The sequence below is a fragment of the Mobula birostris genome, chromosome 2 (genome assembly GCF_030028105.1).
Source record: "Mobula birostris isolate sMobBir1 chromosome 2, sMobBir1.hap1, whole genome shotgun sequence".
In the NCBI taxonomy this organism is placed as follows: domain Eukaryota; kingdom Metazoa; phylum Chordata; class Chondrichthyes; order Myliobatiformes; family Myliobatidae; genus Mobula; species Mobula birostris.
Window position 1 is genome coordinate 77,150,331 of NC_092371.1, and position 21,041 is coordinate 77,171,371.

Sequence of the window (21,041 nt, forward strand, 5' to 3'; positions counted from 1 at the left end):
CTGCAGTGATTTACTTTTTGGGTAGTTCTGGAGGTTAAAGTGCTGGTTTGGGAAGCAATGTGTTGCGCAGATCCAACCAGAGGACTGATTGACACTCAACATTTATTTTGATTTTACTCCCTAGTTGAAGATAGTAAATGGGTTGGCAGAAGCACCAGTGACCCAGGTTCAATTCCCACCGCTGCCTGTAAGGAGTTAGTAAGTGCTCCCCATGACTGTGTGGGTTTCCTCCGGGTACTCTGGTTTCCTCCAACACTCCAAAGATGTACCGGTTAGTAGTTAATTGGTCATTGTAAATTGTCTCATGATTAGGCTAGGATTAGATTTGGGTGGGTGGGTGGGGGTTGCTGGCTGGTGCAGTTTGAAAGGTTAGAAGGACTTATTCCATACTGTACCCCAATAAATAAATAAAGTTCTATGAGTCAACATTCTAACAGTTGAGGCTGGACGTGCACTTTGAATTCACAGTAGCTTACAACCCATGCTTCTGAATAGACATACTCTGTTCTACACTAAATATAAGCTGATCTCGGTACTCTGCTTATCCTCAAGCCGAAGTGTCCTGGTGCACAGTGAGGTAAGTCCCTTTTACCCTTGCCCCGTTGGAGTGTCCAATCCCCCTCAGCACCAGTATTACCATCAAGTACAGAGCAGCATTGTAGGCTGTGGTTTAGCTGGTGAGATTTGTTGCATTTTCAGTCATTTAGCAGAATGTGGACACTACTAGCCAATTCCCATCCCTAAATGCCCAAATTAGAGTCACAGAATCATAAAGCAGTACTACAGACCCCTCGGCCCATCCAGTCTGTGCCAAACTGTTATTCTGTGTGATCCCATTGACCCACATCGAGACCATATCCCTTCATACCACTCTCATTCATGTTCCTATCCAAACCTTTCTTGCAGAGCAGACGATAGGCTGAATGGCCAAATTCTGCCCCTATGTCTTATGGTCTAAGTGTTGCAGTTGAACTCCTATCCATGACTTCCACTGACAGCTCACTTCACACTCTGAGTGAAGAAGTTTCCCCTCATGGTCCCCTTAACCATTTCACCTTTCACCCTTAATCCAGGACCTCCAGCTGTCGTCTCACTCAACCTCAGTCAAAAAACCTGCTTGCATTTACCCTGTCCATACCCCTCATAATAATGTTTACCTCTATCAATCTCCCCTCAATTTCTGCTTCAGGGAGTAAATTCCTAACTTATTTAACCTTTCCCTTTAACTCAGGTGAAGAAGTCCCAGCAACACCCTTGTAAATTTTCTCTGTACTCTTTCAATCTTATTGAGGAGGTTGTGGAGAATCAAGACTGGGGTTGGAAGCACATAGGAACGAGGTGGCAGTTCTCTCCCGGAAGGATATTAATTAGTTTCATAGCTGTCATTAATGGGATTTTCATTTTAGCTTATTTATTCAATTATGAAAACTTAAATACCTAGAAATATAAAAGCAAGTATATAATGGTGAGGCTTTATAAGGCATTGGTTAAAGCACATTTGGAGTAGTGTGAGCAGTTTTGGAGAGGATCTGGAAGAGGTTTACGGGATTGATCTCCAGAATGACAGGGTTAACACATGAGGAGAGTTTGATACCTATGGGCAGGCCTGTCCTCGCAAGAGTTTAGAGAAAGAAAAGCAGGCCCAATTGAAACCAACCTAATACTGAAAGGCCTAGATAGAGTGAATGTGCAGAGAATGTTTCCTATAGTAGAAGAGTCTCAGGCCAGAGGGAGGTGAATCTGTGGAATTCATTGCCAGAGGCAGCTGTGGAGGCCAAGTCATTGGGTGCATTTAAAGTGTAAGTTGATAGGTTCTTGATTCATAAGGGTGTCAAATGTTTCAAGGAGAAGGCAGGAGACTGGGGTTAATAAATCAACCATGATAGAATGGTGGAACAGATTCCATAGACTCATGGCCTAATTGAGCTCCTATGTCTTATTGTCTTATAATGGATTAAGGCTTGGAATTGTTTTTTCAGTGAAAAGATTGGACAGGTTAAGCGTGTATGTGCTGGAGTTAAGAAAAGTGAGAGAGGACTTAATTGAAATGTATAGACTTCTGAGGGGGTTTGACAGGTTCAAAGTTCCTTTATTATCAAAGTATGTATGTAGTATACAACTCTGAGATTCTTCTCCACTATAGATGTGCTTTTCCCTTTGTGGGAGAATCTAGAACTAGGGGTCACTAATTATAAACAAAGGGTTGTCCTGTTAAGACAGAGGTGAAGCAAATTTTGTTTTTTTTTTGCAGAAATTTTTGAATCTTTGGAAATGTCTTCCCCATAGCAGAGTGGAAACTGAATATCTTTGAGGCAGTGATTGATGCTTTCTTGTTAGACAAGGAGGTTTGATGTTACCATGCCTACATAGAAAGTGAGATTATAGTCATGTTAGCCATTATCTACACTCAGTGACCATTTCTTTCAGAACCTCTTGTACCTAATAAAATGACCACTGAGTGTATGTTCATGGTCATCTGCTGCTGTAGCCCATCCACTTCAAGGTTCAACGTGCTGTGTGTTCAGAGGTGCTCTTCTACATGCCACTGTTGTGACACGTGGTTATTTGAGTTACTGTTGCCTTCCTGTCACCTTGAACCAGTCTGACCATTCTCTCATTAACAAGGCATTTTCGACTGCTCACTGGACCATTCTCTGTAAACCCGAGAGCTGTTGTGTGTGAAGATGCCAGCAGTTTCTGAGATACTCAAACCACCCCATCAAGTACATGTACGGGTGTACCTGATAAAGTGGCAACTGAGTGTATGTCTAATGGTCTAAATTCCTCTGTTGCAGTGGATTGAAATATGTATTTCTGGATGCTAGCTCTGTTATATTCCCCACGGGATAAAGAAAATACATTTTTGATGTTGTGGTTCTCATCTGTCCTTAGCCAAGGATTTCCCGGCCCCTAGGTCTGTCAGCATGGGTACACATATTCGGTGGCTGTCATCATCTGGGCAAACCTCTGACACAAAAGAGTGAATTTAAAAAAAGAGAGACCATGGCAGGAAGCCTGTGTGCAGAGATAGAAATGTAGATTTGTGCAGAAGAACTGGAAATTCATTTGTGGATGATGGAGCATTCTTAAGAGATATATTGTCAGAGGGATTTTGGAACATTACAGATTTCTTTACACATTTGCATTAGTGGGTTATTTAGAATATTACTGTTTATCTGTAAGTGAAATAATGTAATGTAAGTAATAAAACACATTGGATGCAAGGGATATGATCTCCTTATTTAACACTGAGTTAAAGCTATTGCACCACATCATATTCAGATATTTACTGAGACAGGTGTGTGTATTATTTCATAGAGTCATAGCGTTACTGTGCAGAAACAGGCACTTCTGCCCATCTGGTCTGTGCTGAACTATTATTCTGCCTATTTCCATCAACCTGCACCTGGACTCTTGCCCTCTATAATCCTCCCATCCATGTACTTATCCAAACTTCTCTTAAATGTGAGAGGGAAAAGGTTTCTCCCACCATTGAACACACCCACAAGGAGCACTACCCCAGGAAGGCAGCATCCATCATCAAGGACCTCCACCATCCAGCCCATGCTCTCTTCTCTCTGCTACCATCAGGAAGGGGATACAGGAGCTTTAGGTCCCACACCACCAGGTTCAGAAACAGTTATTACCCCTCAACCATCAGGCCCTTGAACCAGAGTGGTTAACTTTACTCACCTCAACTCTGATCTGATTCCACAACCTAAAGGCTCACTTGCAAGGATTTTACAACTCATGCCCTCTATATCAATTTATTTATTTATTGTTAGTTTTTGTTTTGTATTTACACAGTTTGTCCAACTTTATGTACAGCTTTTCATTGATTCCATCGTATTTCTTTCTATCTACTGTGAATGCCTGCAAAAATGAAACTTCAGGGTAGTATATGCTGACATATACGTATTTTGATAATAAATTCACTTTGTAGTTGAGGGTATACACTCAGTGATCTCTTCATTTGTTACCTCCTGTACATAATAAAGTAGCCACTGTGTGTATGTTTGTGGTCTTCTGCTTCTGTAGCTCACTTACTTCAATGTTCGATGTGTTGGATGCTGTTCTGCACACCACTGTGGTAATGTGTGGTTATTGAGTTACTGTTGCCAACATGTCAGCTTGAACCAGTCTGGCCATTCTCCTCTGACCTTTCCCATTAACAAGCTGTTTCCATCCACAGAACTGCCAATCACTGGATGTTTTTTGTTTCTCACACCACTCTCTGTAAATTCTAGAAACTGTCGTGCATGAAAATCCCAGGAGACCAGCAGTTTCTGTGATACTCAAACCACCCCATCTGGCACCAACTATCATTCCACAGTCAGAGTCACTTAGATCACTTTTCTTCACTATTCTGAATTTTGGCCTGAACAACAACTGAATCTCTGGACCATGTCTGCATGCTCTTAAGCATTGAGTTGCTGCCACGTCTTTGCTTGATTAGATATTTGCATTAATGAACAGGTGTATCTAATAAAGTGGCCACTAAGTCTATATCTTCTTATTGATCCAAACCTCCTTTAAACATATTTGTGATAAAGTAAAGTAAAGTAAAGGCATCCATTAGTATTGCGAGACCATGGATCTGTGCCTGGAAAGTCTTCACTCTCCAGGGCACAGGCCTGGGCAAGATTGTATGGAAGACCAGCAGTTGCCCATGCTGCAAGTCTCCCCTCTCCCCGACACCAATGTTGTCCAAGGGAAGGGCATTAGGACCCATACAGCTTGGCACCAGTGTCGTCGCAGAGCACTGTGTGATTAAGTGCCTTGCTCAAGGACACAACACACAGCCTCGGCTGGGGCTCGAACTCACGGCCTTCAGATCGCTAGTCGAATGTCTTAACCACTTGGCCACATGCCCACATGGTGCACTCATGTTAACCATGTTTATCCAATCTATCTTCAACTCTTTCAGCTGATCTCTCTCTTGCAGGATGGTTTCTATCACATAATTGTCCAATATAATCATTAACCTGGCCTGTTGACAATATGGGGGATGTGCACACCATTTTCCACAGCATTTACAGGTTCTTGTCTGAATATTGTCTCAACTTTAATATGCTTCTTCTTCCTTATTGTTATCTGGCTTATGTGTAACCCTTCCCACAGTGGTGCCATTCAGCCCATCAAGTTCGCTCTACCATGACTTTGGCATTCATAAGAATAAGACCATAAGACATAGAAACAGAAATAGGCCATTCAGCCCATTGACTCTACTCTGCCATTCCATCATGGCTGATTTATTTTCCTCCCGTTCTCTTGCCTTCTTATAACCTTTGATGTCCTGACTAATCAAGAACCTATCAAACTCCGCTTTAAATATACCCAATGACTTGGCCTCCACAGCTGTCTGTAGCAATGAATTCCACAGATTCACCACCCTCTAACTGAAGAAATTCCTCCTCATCCCTGTTCTAAGGGGACATCCATGAAAAGCAGGTAGACATTGTTGAGTTTCAAATTCTCCTTTTTTCTTCTAGATTGTCTTTTGCTCTAGAGGATTCCCTTTTGGGCAGAATGTAGAGGAGCTGATAAGTTGGTGAGAAACCACAGGAGAAAAGGGAACCAGAAAAAAACAGAAGGAAGAATGGAAAGGTAGAAGACGGATGAGAGAGGGATTGGTGAGGGACAAGATGGATGGTAGGCAAAGGAGTGGAGAATACAAAGGAAAGATATCAATAAGGTTAAAAACGTACAGAGAAAGTTAAGGATTTGTGTTATAGGGAGAGGTTTGGACTGTATTCCCTGGAGCACGGGAGGATGAGAGGAGATGTGATAAACAATTATGGGGGTATAGACAAGATAAATACAAGCTGTTTTTTTTTTATTGAGGTTGACTGAGACTGGAACTGCAGATTTATAGGTTAAGGGTGAATGGTGAAACATCGAAGGGAAAGTGCACAATGAGCTGCCAGCAGAGGTGGTGGGTGTAGGTTTGATGCCAACATTCAGGAGAAGTTAGATAAATCCATGGATGGGAAGGGTGAAGAGGGTTATGGTTTCGATGCAGGTAGATGGCTCTAGGTTGAATAATAGTTCAGCATGGACTAGATGGGCCAAAGGGCCTGTTTCTGTGCTGTAGTGCTCTGTGGCTCTATCAAAGTTCGGGGAGAGAGTGGGTGAGATGGTAGAAAATAGGGGAGGGAGATGGGATGAGAAGGTGGAAATTGAGGGCAAGGGGGAACTCTGGAAAATGAGTCACAGCATTCTCCCCTCCACTCCTCCCACATAAACCCCCTTTGAACAGGTGTAATTTCTTGACAGCAAAGTTTCAGTTGAATTAGCCAATTCTCAGACAAACACTTTAAATAAGTGCTTGGAGAGTTCCCTTTTTCACTCTACCTGAAGAAAGGGTTGATTACAATGCATCCTCTGCTGATTTGCATCAACAGTCAAGTGTGCTGTGTCATGTAATGTATTAGGTCAGAAATTTTCCAGGGAATTTGTATATTTTTCATAGAAACCCAGTTTGGGTTTCCTGGGGCAGTGCCTCAGGTATGTGAATCTTTCTGTCTTTCTGGTATTATATGGCTCTGACCATTCTACTTGTTTGAATGAATGAATGGACCTTTAGCCCAGTCACCTGTTCGACCTCATCTATCACAGGGAATGTGTGAGCTTCCTCGTCAATGAGGCACGTGCTGGACTCCACATCTACTCCTCAGGTGTCAATTCCTAATTTGAGTTCCTCACTCATTCCACCCACCCTGAAATAAAGGATGTGTGTTGTTCATGTAATCTCCACACCCCTCCCCCACCCTCTCTCCACCCTTTTGCTCTGTGTTTTTCACCAAGGTACTCTGCCTTATTTCATTCCTTCAGTTTTACTCTTGGAACTTCTCATCCACATCCCCATATTTCCTTACGACCTTTCAGCCCGTCCTGTCTATTCTAGCTTACAGAACTATGCTACTCCCCGTCTAATTTTAGAACATAGACATATAACTCTACAGCAATGCACACAAAATGCTGGAGGAACTCAGCAGGTCAGGCAGCATCTATGGAAATTAGTAGATAGTCGAGACCCTCTTCATGACTGAGAAGGAAGGGGGAAGATGCCAGAATAAAAAAGGTGGGGGGATGGGAAGGTGATAGGTGAAGCCAGGTGGGTGGGAAAGGTCAAGGGCTGGAGAAGAAGGAATCTGATAGGAGAGGAGTGTAAACCATAGGAGAAAGGGAAGAAAGAGGGGACCCAGGGATAGTGATAGGCAGATGAGAAGAGGTAGAAGTTAGAGTGGGGATTAGGGGAAAAGGGGGTGGGGGAAATTTGTTTACCAGAAGGAGAAATCGATATTCATGCCATCAGATTGGAGGCTACCCAGAGGGAACATAAGGTGTTGCTCCTCTACCCTGAGGGGGCCTCATCTCGGCACAAGAGGAGGACATGGACCAACATGTCGTTACAGGAATGGGAATGGAAATTAAAAGGTTTGGCCATTACAGCACAGTACAAGCTCTTCGGCCCACAATGTTGTGGTAACCCTTTAACCTGTGCCTATCACCTACCCCTGGGCACCTTCTATCTAACCCTTCCCTCTAACATAGCCCTCCATTTTTCTATCATCCATGGGACTATATAAAAGTTTCTTAAATATCTCTAATGTACCTGCCTCTCCCACCTCCCCTGACAGTATGTTTACAAACTCTGTGCAAGTAACTTACTTCTGACATCCTCTTTATACCTTCCTCCGATCACCTTAACATTAAGCCCCCTGGGAAAAAATTCTCTGGCTAGCTACTCAATCTTATCATTTTGTACACCTCTATCAAATCACCTCTCATCCCCCTTCCTCCGAAGATAAAAGTCCTAGCTCGCTCATCCTATCTTTATAAGGCATTTTCTATACCAGACAGTGTCTGGGTAAATCTCTGCATGCTCTCTACAGCTTCTACATCCTTCCTATAATGAGACAGCCAGAATTGTGCACAATATTCTAAGTGTGGTCCTACCAGGGTTTTATAGAGCTGCAACATTATCTCGTGGCTCTTGAACACAATCCCCTGACTGATGAAGGCCAATGCATCATGCACCTTATTAACCACCCTATCAACTTGCGTGGCAACTTTGAGGGATCTTTGGATGTGAATCCCCTGATCCCTCTGTTCCTCCATAGTGCTAAGAACGCTGTATTCTGCCTTCAGATTCAACCTCCCAAATTGAACCTCTTCACACTTCTCTGGGTTGAACACCATCTGCCACTTTTCAGCCCAGCCCTGCATCCTGTTTCAACCTATGACAGCCCAACACACTATCCACAACTCCCACCAACCTTAGTGCCATCTGCAAACTTACTAACTTACCTTTTGACTTCCTCATTCAAGTCATTTATAAAAGTAACAAAGAGCAGGAGTCCCAGAACAGATCAATTGACCTTCAGGCAGAATACACTCCATCTCACTTGGTCTGTACATATGGGTTGTGTAGTGAAAAAAAGCACAACAATGCCTCTTTCACCTCAGGTAGTTGAAGAAGTCTGGCATGAATCCCCAAATCCTAAGGATTTTCTACAGGGGTACAATTGAGAGCATCCTGACTGGCTGCATCACTGCCTGGTATGGGAACTGTACTTCCCTCAATCGCAGGACTCTGCAGAGAGTGGTGCGGACAGCCCAGCGCATCTGTGGATGCGAACTTCCCATGATTCAGGATATTTACAGTAACAGGTGTGTAAAAAGGGCTTGAGGGATCATTGGGGACCCAAATCACCCCAACCACAAACTGTTCCAACTGCTACCATCCAGGAAACGGTACCATAGCATAAAAGACAGGACCAACAGGCTCTGGGACAGCTTCTTCCACCAGGCCATCAGACTGATTAATTCATGCTGATACAATTGTATTTTTAAGCTATATTTATTATTCTGTTGTACATCTTACTGTACATACTATTTATTACAAATTACTATAATTTGCACATTGCACATTAAGACGGAGGCGTAACGTAAAGATTTTTACTCCTCATGTATGTGAAGGATGTAAGAAATAACGTCAATTCAATTCTACAAACACCCTCTGACTTCTGTAGGCAATCACATTCCGAATTCGCTTATCCAAGTTTCCCTGAATCCCGTGCTTCATGACCTTACCTCATATACCGTACTAAAATCCATATACATCACATCCCTGCTCGACCTTCACCAATGTGTTTTGTCATATCCTCAAAGAATTCAAGCTCATGAGGCACAAACTTGTCCCTCACAAAGCCATGCTAACTATTCCTAATCAAACTATGCTTCTCCAAATGCTTGTCAATCCTATTTCTAAAAATCTTCTCCACTAATTTGCCTACCACTGAAGTAAGGCTTACTTGTCAATAATTCTCAGGGTTATCCCAACTCTCCTCCAAGATGGCCACAACCTTGTCGGAGGGTTTGGATGCTTGCATACCTCAATGACCCAGAGAGCTATGTTGGCTGGAGTCAGGGCCTTGTGCTTTGGCTCTTGGTAAGATCACCCATGCCAGACAGGTCAAAGGGTAGAGGCCAGACTAAGAGTTGTCCACCGGTCATCCAGGTTTGGGAGTTCAGTTCAGGGTTGACAACCCCGACTGGTAAAACAAAATTGTTACGAAAACAGCAATGAAGAGGCAGAAATGAGATCCCTGAACCACACCTGGGGCACAATAGAGAAGATGGCCAAGGATAGACAGAGATGGAGGACCTTCATTGCTGCCCTAAATACTAGTGGTATAACAGTCATTTGATGATGATGATATCCCTACACCCTTTCCTGAACAGAGGAATAACATTTGCCACCCTCCAGTCACCTGGTACTACACCTGTGGCCCGTGGGGACACAAAGATTAAAAACCAAAGGCACAGAGATGTCTTCCCTCGCTTCCTGTTGTAATCGGGCGTATATCCCGTCCAACCCCTGGAACTTATCTATCCTGTGTGTGTGGCATCCGTTGGTCTTGCAAGACTATGGATCTATCCTAATGGTTTTCAAAAGTTCCAGTGTCTCCCTTTTCTTAACATCAGCATGCTCACAAACATTGAGGTTCCGCTTACCGGTGAATACCGAAGCAAAGTATTCCTTAAGGACCTCTCCTACCTCCTCCCCACCCCAAGCACATGCTTCCTCATCGATCCCTGATCGGCCTTACTGTAACTCCAGTCATCCTCATGCTCTTCATGTATGTGTGGAATGCCTTGGGGTTTTCCTTAATCCTGCTCACCAAGACCTTCTCATGACCTCTTCGAGCTCTCCTAAATCCATTCTTAGGCTCCTTCCTGTCTAGCTTGTAACTCTCTAGAATCCTGTCTGATCCTTGCTTCCTAAACTGTAAGTAAGCTTCCTTCTTCCTCTTGACAAGATGCTCCACATCTCTTGTCAACCATGGTTCCTTCACCCTACCATCCTTTTCATGCCTTAATGGTTAAGTTATCCAGAAGCCCATGCAAGTGCTCCCTAAACAATCTACATTTCCATTGTTCATTTCTCGAGTCCTTGTGCTCCTAATTTATGCTCCCAAGTTCCTGCCTGATAGCATCACAATTCCCCCTCTCCTAAGTAAAAACTGTCCCAAAACACCTGCTCCTATCCCTGTCCAAGGCTATTGTAAAGGTCAGGGAGTTGTGGTCACTGTCTCTGAAATGCTCACCCACCTAGAGATCTGACACCTGGCTTGGTTAATTGCCCTGGAACCAGTACCAGATCGAGTTTGGTCTCCTCTAGTCAGCCTGTACATATTGAATCAGGAATGTTTCCTGGACATACCTAAAAAACTTACCCCATCTAAACCTTTTGCACTAAGGAGATGCCAATCAATATTAGGGAAGTTGAAGTCACCCATGACAACAACCCTGTCATTTTTGCACCTTTCCAAAATCTACCTCCCTATCTGTCACCACCCCCCCCCCCCACCAATCTTTTTATTCTGGCTTCTGGCCCTTCCTTTCTCATCCCAAAGAAGCATCTCATCCCAAAACATTGACTGTTTACTCCCCTCCATAAATGCTGCCTAACCTACTGAGTTCCTCCAGCATTTTGCCCTTTGGGGCTAACACTAACTGCATCATCCTCCCTTACTTGTAACCCAGCCTTGCTCACCAACTCCCTGTCACATATCCTTTTCCGTTCTGAGTCAAGCTTCAGATCTCAAATTTTCAGCATTCCCAAGTGTTACTTATTCTCTTGGGATTCCCAGAATCCTTTGAAGTCTCACTAGGATTCTTACATTCCTCTGATCTAACCCCCTATCGAGAAGTTCATGTAGAGAATCAACAGTAGCAATCAAAATTGTCAAGTTGTCTTTCCTAGATGAAGTTAAGGACTTTCCATTGGCAAGTTGGAGCCTTAGGTCCCACACCACCAAACACAGGAACAGTTACAGTACTACCCTTCAACCATCAGGCTTCTGAATCAGCGTGGACCATCGTTACTCACCTCAACATTGAACTGATTCCGCAGCCTGCACACTCCCTTTCAAGGGATCTTCATAACTCATGTTCTCAGCATTATTTCAAGTTCAAGTTTATTGCCATTCAACCACGCACATGTATACAGCTAAGTGAAGCAAAGCTCCTCTGAGACAAAGATACAAATCACAGTATACTGTGTACTGTACATCAGATACAGCAGATAAAATAATATTAACAGATAATACAAGTATTCTGTAGAAGTACAAGTTGATGTAAAGTGCATATACAATATATATTTAAATATACAATAGCTACTGGTGCTGTCATAAATGATGTGTACTGGGTGGTATCAGAGTGTTCAGGAGTCTCACAGCCTGGGAGAAGAAGCTGTTACCCAGCCTTGTTCTTATACTGAGGTAACTTCTGCCTGATGGTAGGAAGGCAAAGAGATTGTGGAATGGATGGGACAGGTCCTTGACAATCCCAAGGCCTCTGGTATATGTTCTGGATGGGCAGATGGATTTATTAATTATTGATTTATTTTTAATTGTGTAGTTTGTCTTAATTTGTACATTGGTTGGTTGCAAGTCTTTGTGTGTAGTTTTTCATTGATTCCATTGTATTTCTTTGCTCTACTAGGAGTGCCCGCAACAAAATTAGTCTTAAAATAGAGTAGTCATAGTCATACTTTATTGATCCTGAGGGAAAATGGGTTTTGTTACATTTGCACCAACCCAGAATAGGATGACCTGTATGCACTTTGATAATTTGAACTTTGAACCATAGGTTACTAAAGTAACTGGCAAATAATAAGAGAGAGGCGAGAGTGAATACTTTAGCCCCAAGTGGGTTTCACATCTGGAAGCACCACCTTGAGATGTAGACAGGTGTTGGTCTCTGATTCGCTCAAATGGATCCTCGATTTCCTCACTCTCAGACCCCAGTCAGTTCGGATTGGCAACAACATCTCCTCCACAATCTCCATCAGCACTGTGTGCTTAGTCCTCTGCTGTACTTGTTTACATCTATGACTGTGTGGCTAACCACAGCCATATTCAAATTTGCTGATGACACCGCTTTGGTAGGCTGAATCAAAGGTGGTGATAAATCAGCCTACAGGAGGGAGATTGGAAATCTGGCTGAGTGATGATGTACAACAACCTCTTACTCAATGGCAGAGCCGATTATTGTCAGGAGAAGGAAGCTAGAGGTCCATGAGCCAGAGGATCTGAGGTGGAGAGGGTCAGCAACTTTAAATTCCTCGGTGTTATTAATTCTGAGGACCTGTCCTGGGCCCAGCATGCAAGTGCCATGACAAAGAAAGCACGGCAACATCTCCACTTGTTTAGGAGTTTGCAAACATTCAGCATGACAGCTAAAACTTTGACATATTTCTATAGATGTGTAGTGGAGAGTATATTGACAGGCTGCATCACAGCCTGGTATGGGAACACCCTATAAAAGGTATTGGATATGGCCCAGTCCATCAAAGGTAAAGTCCTCCCCATCATTGAGCACATCTTCACAAAACACTGTTGCAGGAAAGCAGCTGCACCTTGTACAGATGGATCCTAGACTTTCTATCAGATTGCTGACAGGTGGTAAGGATAGGCTCCCTCACCTCTGCCCCTCTGTCCCTCAACACAGGTGCCCCCAGGGTTGTATCCTGAGTCCCCTTCTCTTCTCCCTTTACACTCACAACTGTTCTGCCACACACAGCTCCGATCTGCTGATCAAATTCGCAGATGACAGGACTTTGATCACCCTTATCTCGATCGGTAATCGGACAGCCTACAGAGGAGAGAGTGAACCCTTGACACAGTGGTGCCAGGATAACAACCTCTCCTTCAAAGTCCAAAAAACAAAAGAGCTGATTGTGGTTTACAGGAGGAACGGAGACAGGCTCGGCCCAATCAACATCAATGGGTCTGCAGTTGAGAGGGAGAGTAGTTTCAAGTTCCTTGGTATACACATCGCCGATGATCTCACCTGGACAGTACACGCGGGCTGTGTGCCAAAAAAAGCACAACAGAGTCTCTTCCGCCTCAGGCGACTGAAGAAGTTCGGGATTGGCCCTCAAACCCTCAAGACCTTCTACAGGGGCACCACTGAGAGCATCCTGACTGGCTGTATCACTGCCTGGTACGGTAACTGCACCAACCTTGATCGCTGGGCACTGCAGAGAGTGGAACAGACAACCCAGCACATCTGTGGACGTGAACTACCCTCAATTGAGGACATTTATTGCAGCAGGTGCAGAAAGAAGGGCTGGAAGATTGTCGGGGACACCAGTCACCCCAACCAGCTGCTTCCGTCTGGCAAACACTACCGCAACATTAAAGCCAGGAGCAACAGGCTATGGGAAGCTTCTTTCTACAGGCCTTGAGACCTTTAAATTCACATGTCAGTACTTTGCAATAGAGTCATAACACAAAAGATTTTTACTCCCTCACATTGTGGGATGGATGTAAGATTTAAATAAATCCTAAAATCTAAACAATAAATTCCATCATCAGAGGCCTCCACAACACAGATCATGTTTGCTTCTCACTGCTGCCATCAGAAAAAAGATCCAGGAGCCTCAGGACTCACTCCATCAGGTTCAGGAACAGTTACCACCGCTCAACCATCAGGCTCTTGAACCAAAGGGAATAACTTCACTCAACTTCACTTGCCCCATCATTGAAATGTTCCCACAGCTAATGGACTCACTTTCAAGGACTGTTCACCTCACGTTCTTGATATTTAGTGCTTATTTATTTATTTATTTTTTTTCTTTATGTATTGCACAGTTTGTTGTCTTTTGCAAACTGGTTGAATGCCCAAGATGGTGCGATCTTTCATTGATTCTCTTATGTTTATTTTTCTATGAATTTATTGAGTATACATACAGTAGACTGATTGTATGTCCACAAAATGATGCTAGGTAGATGAGTGGGTCTACACTCTGACAGGAAATGATAAAGTACTGGTGCTTGGGGGTACAGAAGAGTGGGTTAGTGGGTAGGGGTGTTGATCAGCTTTAATGCTTGGGGAAAGTAACTGTTTTTGAGTCTAGTGGTCCTGGTGTGGATGCTACGTAGCCTCCTCCCTGATAGGAGTGTGACGAACAGTCCATGAGCGGGTTGAGTGGGATCCGTCATGATATTGATGGCCTTTTTCTGGCACTAACCAATATCTCGATAAACCGTCACCATTGAGGCTGTGGATCAGGAAATGAGAAAATGCCTAGAAACATATAAACATAGAAAATAGGTGCAGGAGTACGCCATTCGGCCCTTCGAGCCTGCACCGCCATTTATTATGATCATGGCTGATCATCCAACTCAGAACCCCGCCCCAGCCTTCCCTCCATACCCCCTGATCCCCGTAGCCACAAGGGCCATATCTAACTCCCTCTTAAATATAGCCAATGAACTGGCCTCAACTGTTTCCTGTGGCAAAGAATTCCACAGATTCACCACTCTCTGTGTGAAGAAGTTTTTCCTAATCTCGGAATGCAGTTGGCCATAATTGCACTGTTATAGCCAGCACTGTCATAATGGACTGAAGGGGCTTAGTTATAGAAAAAAATTGATCTTAGAGTAGATTAAAAGGTCGGCACAACATTGGGGGATGAAGGCCTGTACTGTGCTGTAAAGTTCTATGTTCTATATTATGTTCTGTATTATGATTGACCCTTAAGTATTTCTTACTGTTTGTCTGGTACATCGGCCTGCTTTGTGATATCAACAACTGATCCTTAATAAAACACATGTATTGCTCTAGGATTGTTCAGTGACTAGAATACCCTGCAAGGCTTCGGGTAGATTGGCGGCGTACTAGAATGCAGCAGCTTCTACAGGGTCAACCAAAGGTGTTATTGCTTTTTTTCAAATGTATCTTTTATGATCGCAAGACCCTGCTGGACATTAACAACTTAAAGTACTGCAGGTCTGCCCCATCAGCGAGCTGGCGGAGAAACTGATGGGGCTGGACTTGGTGCGGACTGTGATGCTGCCAATGTCAGGAGCCGTCGGTACACGAAGGCGTTGTGCAGCTTAATAGCGAGTGATTGGCTCAGTTGCTTTTCTTGTTGATCACAAGACCCTGTTGGACATTGGTGGTGTGGAATGCTGCAAGTCCAATCAATTGGTTTATTGACGAAAGGCGCTGATGGATGGCGGAGTGGCCGTATTGTGTCAGTTGTAGCGCGGTCTGGGCCTCAAGCCATGGTGCGTTGCCTGTTTGCAGCTGCCCAGTGGGAGGTATCGGAGTAGGGCGGTCTGCCTGCGTGCAGAGGCAGTGTAGCTTCCTATCCTATATGGGCTATATATGCCTTGTGCTGTGTATGACTTGGCACTGTGTTGAAATTTTCGTTTGGCTGTTTATGTATGTTTGATTGATAATTAAATTTGAGTTTGAAACTGAACAATGCTTTACAGCTGTTGAGGGCTTTCAATGCATGGTCACATTTAAAATATAGCAAATGCAACAAGATGGCTGGGGTTCTGTTGAAGTCTGTGATCTACAGCTGCACTCAAACTGCGATTCTTCACGGCAGTGGGTTCTCACTCCTAGAGCTCACTGACCAGCCGTTTTTCAATATCTCCAGGAGCAGCTTAGGAGACATGTGTCTGTGAGGTGCGTCCTTACGTGGCCTTGTAGACAAGCAATTCCCCACCAATGTTTCCAACTGAAGCATCGCAGGAGATCGGAACATTGAAACAGCAGATGTAGCCATTAGAGGCCTCTGTACTCAAACAATCTGTTGAGAGAGAGAGAGAGAGAAAGAGTGTTTGCTGCCGATTCTTGAGTTGGAGAAGGAGAACTTTGAAATAAAAGTGATGCTGCAGACATCAAAACAGTGAACATTTGCTCTCCCCTCTCGCTGTGGGACAGGTGACACCTCTCCCTCCCTTGCTAGTGAGAGAGAAAGCCTGTGGCATGGAAGTCCTGGGTTATGTACTGTATTTTTTGATGAACCTAGATCATGGTCTCTTTGGGGGCTTTGCTATTGCTTGTTGGTGGATGGTGGGGGACTGATGTTTCCTGTTGGAAGGAGTGGGGGAGGGTTAATGCTTTGTTGCTGCTTGTGTGCGGGAGGGGGTGGGGGCTTTGGGGTTCTAATGTTTTCTGTCATTCATTCTTTGGGGTTTTCTTCTGTTTCATGGATGTCTGTGAAGAGCAAGAATTGCAGGTGGTTTACTGTATACATTCTCTGAACCATTAAAGCACTTAGTACAATAGGTTTCAATAGATTTCAATGGGTACATTTAATGTCAAAGAAATGTATACAATATACATTCTGAAATTCTTTTTCTTTGCAAACATCCACAAAAACAGAGGAGTGTCCCAAAGAATGAATGACAGTTAATAACAGTTTATAAGATGATGAGAGGCATTGATCATGTGGATAGTCAGAAGCTTTTTCCCAGGGCTAAAATGGTTGCCACAAGAGGACACAGGTTTAAGGTGCTGGGGAGTAGGTACAGAAGAGATGTCAGGGGTAAGTTTTTTACTCAGAGAGTTGTGAGTGCGTGGAATGAGCTGCTGGTGACGGTAGTGGAGGTGGATACGATGGGGTCTTTTAAGAGACTTTTAGATAGGTACATGGAGCTTAGTAAAATAGAGGGCTATGGGTAACCCTAGTAATTTCTAAGGTAGGGACATGTTCGGTACAACTACGTGGGCCGAAGGGCCTGTTTTGTGCTGTAGGTTTTCTATGTTATGTTTCTATATCCTAAGTTAAATGTTAGCTTCCCAAAGCCCTCCCAAACCCCCTCCCATGTATAAGCAGCAGCAAAACAACTACCCCCACACCAGCAAAAAAGCATCGGCAACCCCCACCGAGCACTTAAGCGTGTAGCAAAGCTTCAATAAAGACACAGACTTGCAGTATCCAAATAACTACTTGTTCACATGGTAATTCAACATACCACAGGCTCTCTCTCTCTCTCTCTCTCTCTAATAAGGGAGAAAAAGGTGACCCTGTTTCACAGCAAGAGGGGGGACATAACAAAACAACTCGCTGAGATATGGTGTTAAAAGTCTGTTGCTTTTTCCATTCTCTGTGCCCAAAGAGCTCGGGTCGCTGGACACACAGCCAGCAGCCAGCTTGCTGCCTTCGATCTTGCATGTACTCCCACGACACATCAGGCGGCAGCACCAGCTTTGAATCCGCCCGTATCCAGAGCCACGAAAATCCGGCACCCTGAAGGCGCACTAGACCTCCAGACCGCGTCCTTGGCATATCGAAAAGCAGCCGGCTGTGAAGCCCTGAGAGCGGGTCCCATTTCCGCAAAGCACCGAAGTCAGTGTGTAACTCCAGGTCAGGGTCTTCAAAAGAACCTTGAAAGGGAAAAAAGAGATATCAAAGATAGAAATAAAGCTGTTTCCAAAGATGCAAGCAGAGGAGTTGCTGCTAGGCGCCATCATCCTCCTAAGCTCCACCCCACAGGAGGAGAATGATCCCACAGGAACTAATGCAACAATAGCTGGGTAATCGATCTCCATCAAGGAATAAGCATCATCCAGCCCAACCCTCCTGACCAGGATGGTATGTTATCTCCCTTCTCCAAGGATCATCACCTTGACGTGATGGAGAAGTTTGTGAGTTCTTGAGATCACAAGAGAGATACTGTCTGAAGCTTATTGAATTGAATTGACTTTATTTCTTACATCCTTCACATACATGAGGAGTAAAAATCTTTACGTTACATCTCTGTCTGAATGTGCATTGTGCAAATTATAGTAATTTGTAATAAATAGTATATACAGTAAGATAAACAACAGAACAGTCGATATAGTTTAGAAATACAATTGTATCAGCATGAAATAATCAGTCTGACGGCCTGGTGGAAGAAGCTGTCCCAGAGCCTGTTGGTTCTGTCTTTTACGCTGCGGTACCGTTTCCTGGATGGTAGCAGCTGAAACAGTTTGTGGTTGGGGTAACTCAGGTCCCCAATGATCCTTCAGGCCCTTCTTACGCACCTATCACTGTAAATGTCCTGAATCATGGGAAGTTCACATCTACAGATGCACTGGGCTGTCCGCACCACTCTCTGCAGAGTCCTGCGATTGAGGGAAGTACAGTTCCCATACCAGGCAGTCAGGATGCTCTCAGTCGTGCCCCTGTAGAAAGTCCATATGATCTGGGGACTCATGCTGAACTTCCTCAACCGTCTGAGGTGAAAGAGGCGCTGTTGTGCTTCTTTAACCGGTATGTACAGACCATGTGAGAACCGTGTGTTGACTGCCAGTGATCACCCTCCTCATGTTAAACCAAGTCACACAAAAGCACTCTACATTAAGGGAATCCACCCTAACAAGCTGGATGTGTGGATTCCGGATTGGTCTCTAAAGCCACCTGAGAACTCACCAATTGACAACTCCTTAGGAGAACGTCATCTTTGACTTGAGTGGTCACACTACTATCAGTGTGCCATCTATTTATTGAGATACAGAGCAGGATTCACCCTTCCAGCCTTTGAGCCACGCCGCCCAGCAATCCCCCAATTTACTGCTAGCCCAATCAGGGCACAATTTCCAATTAACCTACCAACCGGTACGTCTTTGGACTGTGGGTAGAAACTAGAGCACCTGGGAGGAAACCCATGCGGTCACGGGGAAAACGTACAAACTCCATACAGACAGTGGCAGGAATTGAACCTGGGTCACTAGTACTGTAAAGCACTTTCCGAACCACTACGCTACCATCTTTAAAAGCCACTTGAGAGAGCACTGCACCTAAAAGACACCTGTGCATGGTAGTGACAGTGGCACAGCTTAGTAGGGCAGATGCTTCAAAAGGAAGGTTGTGTTAAATAGGGAAGTAAAAAAAAATATATAACTCATTTAATTGCAAAGGGAGGGAAACTGAAAGCAGGAAATGATATATCTGTTATCTTATATTTATTATACCGTACAAGATTGTACAAAGCTATTGTTCATGGTGCTATTATTATAAGGCACATAGGCATGTCGAAAGGATTTTATTGGCATAATCTGTGCAAAACAAAAGGCAAACTGAGGACAATGAACTTCGATTTCCAGATGACATTTCATGAAACACCATTTGAAAGGTCAGAGTGTAAAATGAAAGATCTCGGGGGTGTGGATCAAAGACTTGCTGGGTAACAGGAAGCAGGAAAAGGATAAACCAGCCCTTATCTGACAAGTGGAATGTGAAGAGTGGTGTGCCTCAACATGTTATAATAAATATACAGTAAATAACTTGTTTAAAGGTAAACCAGAGTATGCTTACGAAATCTGCTGACTATTGAAAGTATAGCAAACAACTCTTGACCTCACGAAAAGACTATGTGATGTAGGAGTAGAATCCGGCCATTCAGCCTATTGAGTCTACTCTGCCATTCCATCATGGCTGATTTATTATCCCTCTCAACCCCATTCTCCTGCCTTCTCCCTGTAACCTTTGATGCCTATGCTGATCAAGAATCTCTCAACCTCTACTTTGAATATACCTAGTGATTTGGTCTCAACAGATGTCTGTGGCTATGAATTCCACAGAATCACCACCATCTGGCTGTAGAGAATTTGCCTTGACATGCCCTTGCACCTTCTTATTTGCCTGTACTGAACTTTCCCTGTAGCTATGACATTTTATTCTGCATTTTGGGCGTATTTGTGAATAATTTGCAAAAGGTTAACATGCAGGTATAGCATCATGGACATCTTCCAACGCGATACCTCAAGAAGGTGTTTTCCGTTATTAGGAACCGTCACCATCTAGGACAAGTCTTCTTCTCATGACCAACAATAAGGAGGAGATGCAGGAGCCTGAAGACAAGAGGGAGGGACTTCTGGTCAAGATGGCACCAGCGAACATTGATTCCTTGGGCAACATCTCCCAGGTAGCAAATCTCTCCAATTATTTCACTTTTTCTACACCTTCTGCTTGTTCTTTGTCTTGTTTGTGTTACAGAAACTGCTGGAGCCTGTGACGTTCATTTTGGAACACGATCAAAGGATTCAGCACTCTGCTGTGTCCGGAGAACTGCCTCGTGGAGATGAGAGATGGCAGGGAGAGCCAAAAAGGACCGAGAGTACAAGCTGACTCGTGGAAAAGACCAGAGTTGAGGCACGGGGTCATGAGCAACTCCACCTCGAAGCAGCGAAGAAGACTGAAGCGTCAAGCTGAATGCGGAGGATCTCAATGATGGCTCCCAACAGAGACAGTCAGCTGCCGGATCGGTGGTACTCAGCCCCGGAATGGTGGTCACTCTTTGTGGAAGGACACAGTCTTCATGCAGCCACTCTCCTCATATCCAGGCATAAAGATGTTTCTGATATTCTGAGATTTGTGTGATTATTAGACTGTATTTGATATTGGTTTTTGTGCGTAAGGGTGGGGGGTGGGGTTCAGGATTATGGTACTACTGTTGTTTTTCTTTGTGCGATTGAGGGGGTCAGGGATTGTTATTGTCACTGCTTTTTCTGCAGGTGAGGGGATTGGGGATTGCTATTGTCTGTTTTTTTACTGTGGATGAGGGTTCAGGGGTTGTAAAGAGGGTTGGGGATTGTTATTGTTGCTGCTTTTTATCTGCGGGTGAGGGGGTTGGGGACTGTTATTGTTGCTTTTTTTGCTGTGGGGGGATTTTGGGGTTTGCGAGTTTTGTTTCTTTTCTTTTTCTTGCCGGGGGAGAGTTAATCTCTTTTCTTTC

At 44.1% G+C, this 21,041-nt stretch overlaps 1 protein-coding gene across 2 annotated transcripts in view; it reads left to right on the forward strand.

Moving 5' to 3' along the window:
* Nucleotides 1–20,677, forward strand: part of LOC140187828 (N-terminal EF-hand calcium-binding protein 1-like) — a 198,934-nt gene extending 178,257 nt beyond the window's left edge. Inside the window, exon 15 of one of the 2 annotated variants that reach the window (XM_072243620.1) lies at nt 20,303–20,677. In XM_072243620.1, the coding sequence (XP_072099721.1) occupies nt 20,303–20,391 (89 nt within the window). In that variant the 3' untranslated portion in view covers nt 20,392–20,677. Of the gene's footprint in view, nt 1–20,093; nt 20,180–20,302 lie in introns of those variants that run through there. The other variant, XM_072243631.1, reaches the window with a different exon arrangement.
* Nucleotides 20,678–21,041: the final 364 nt, after the last annotated feature.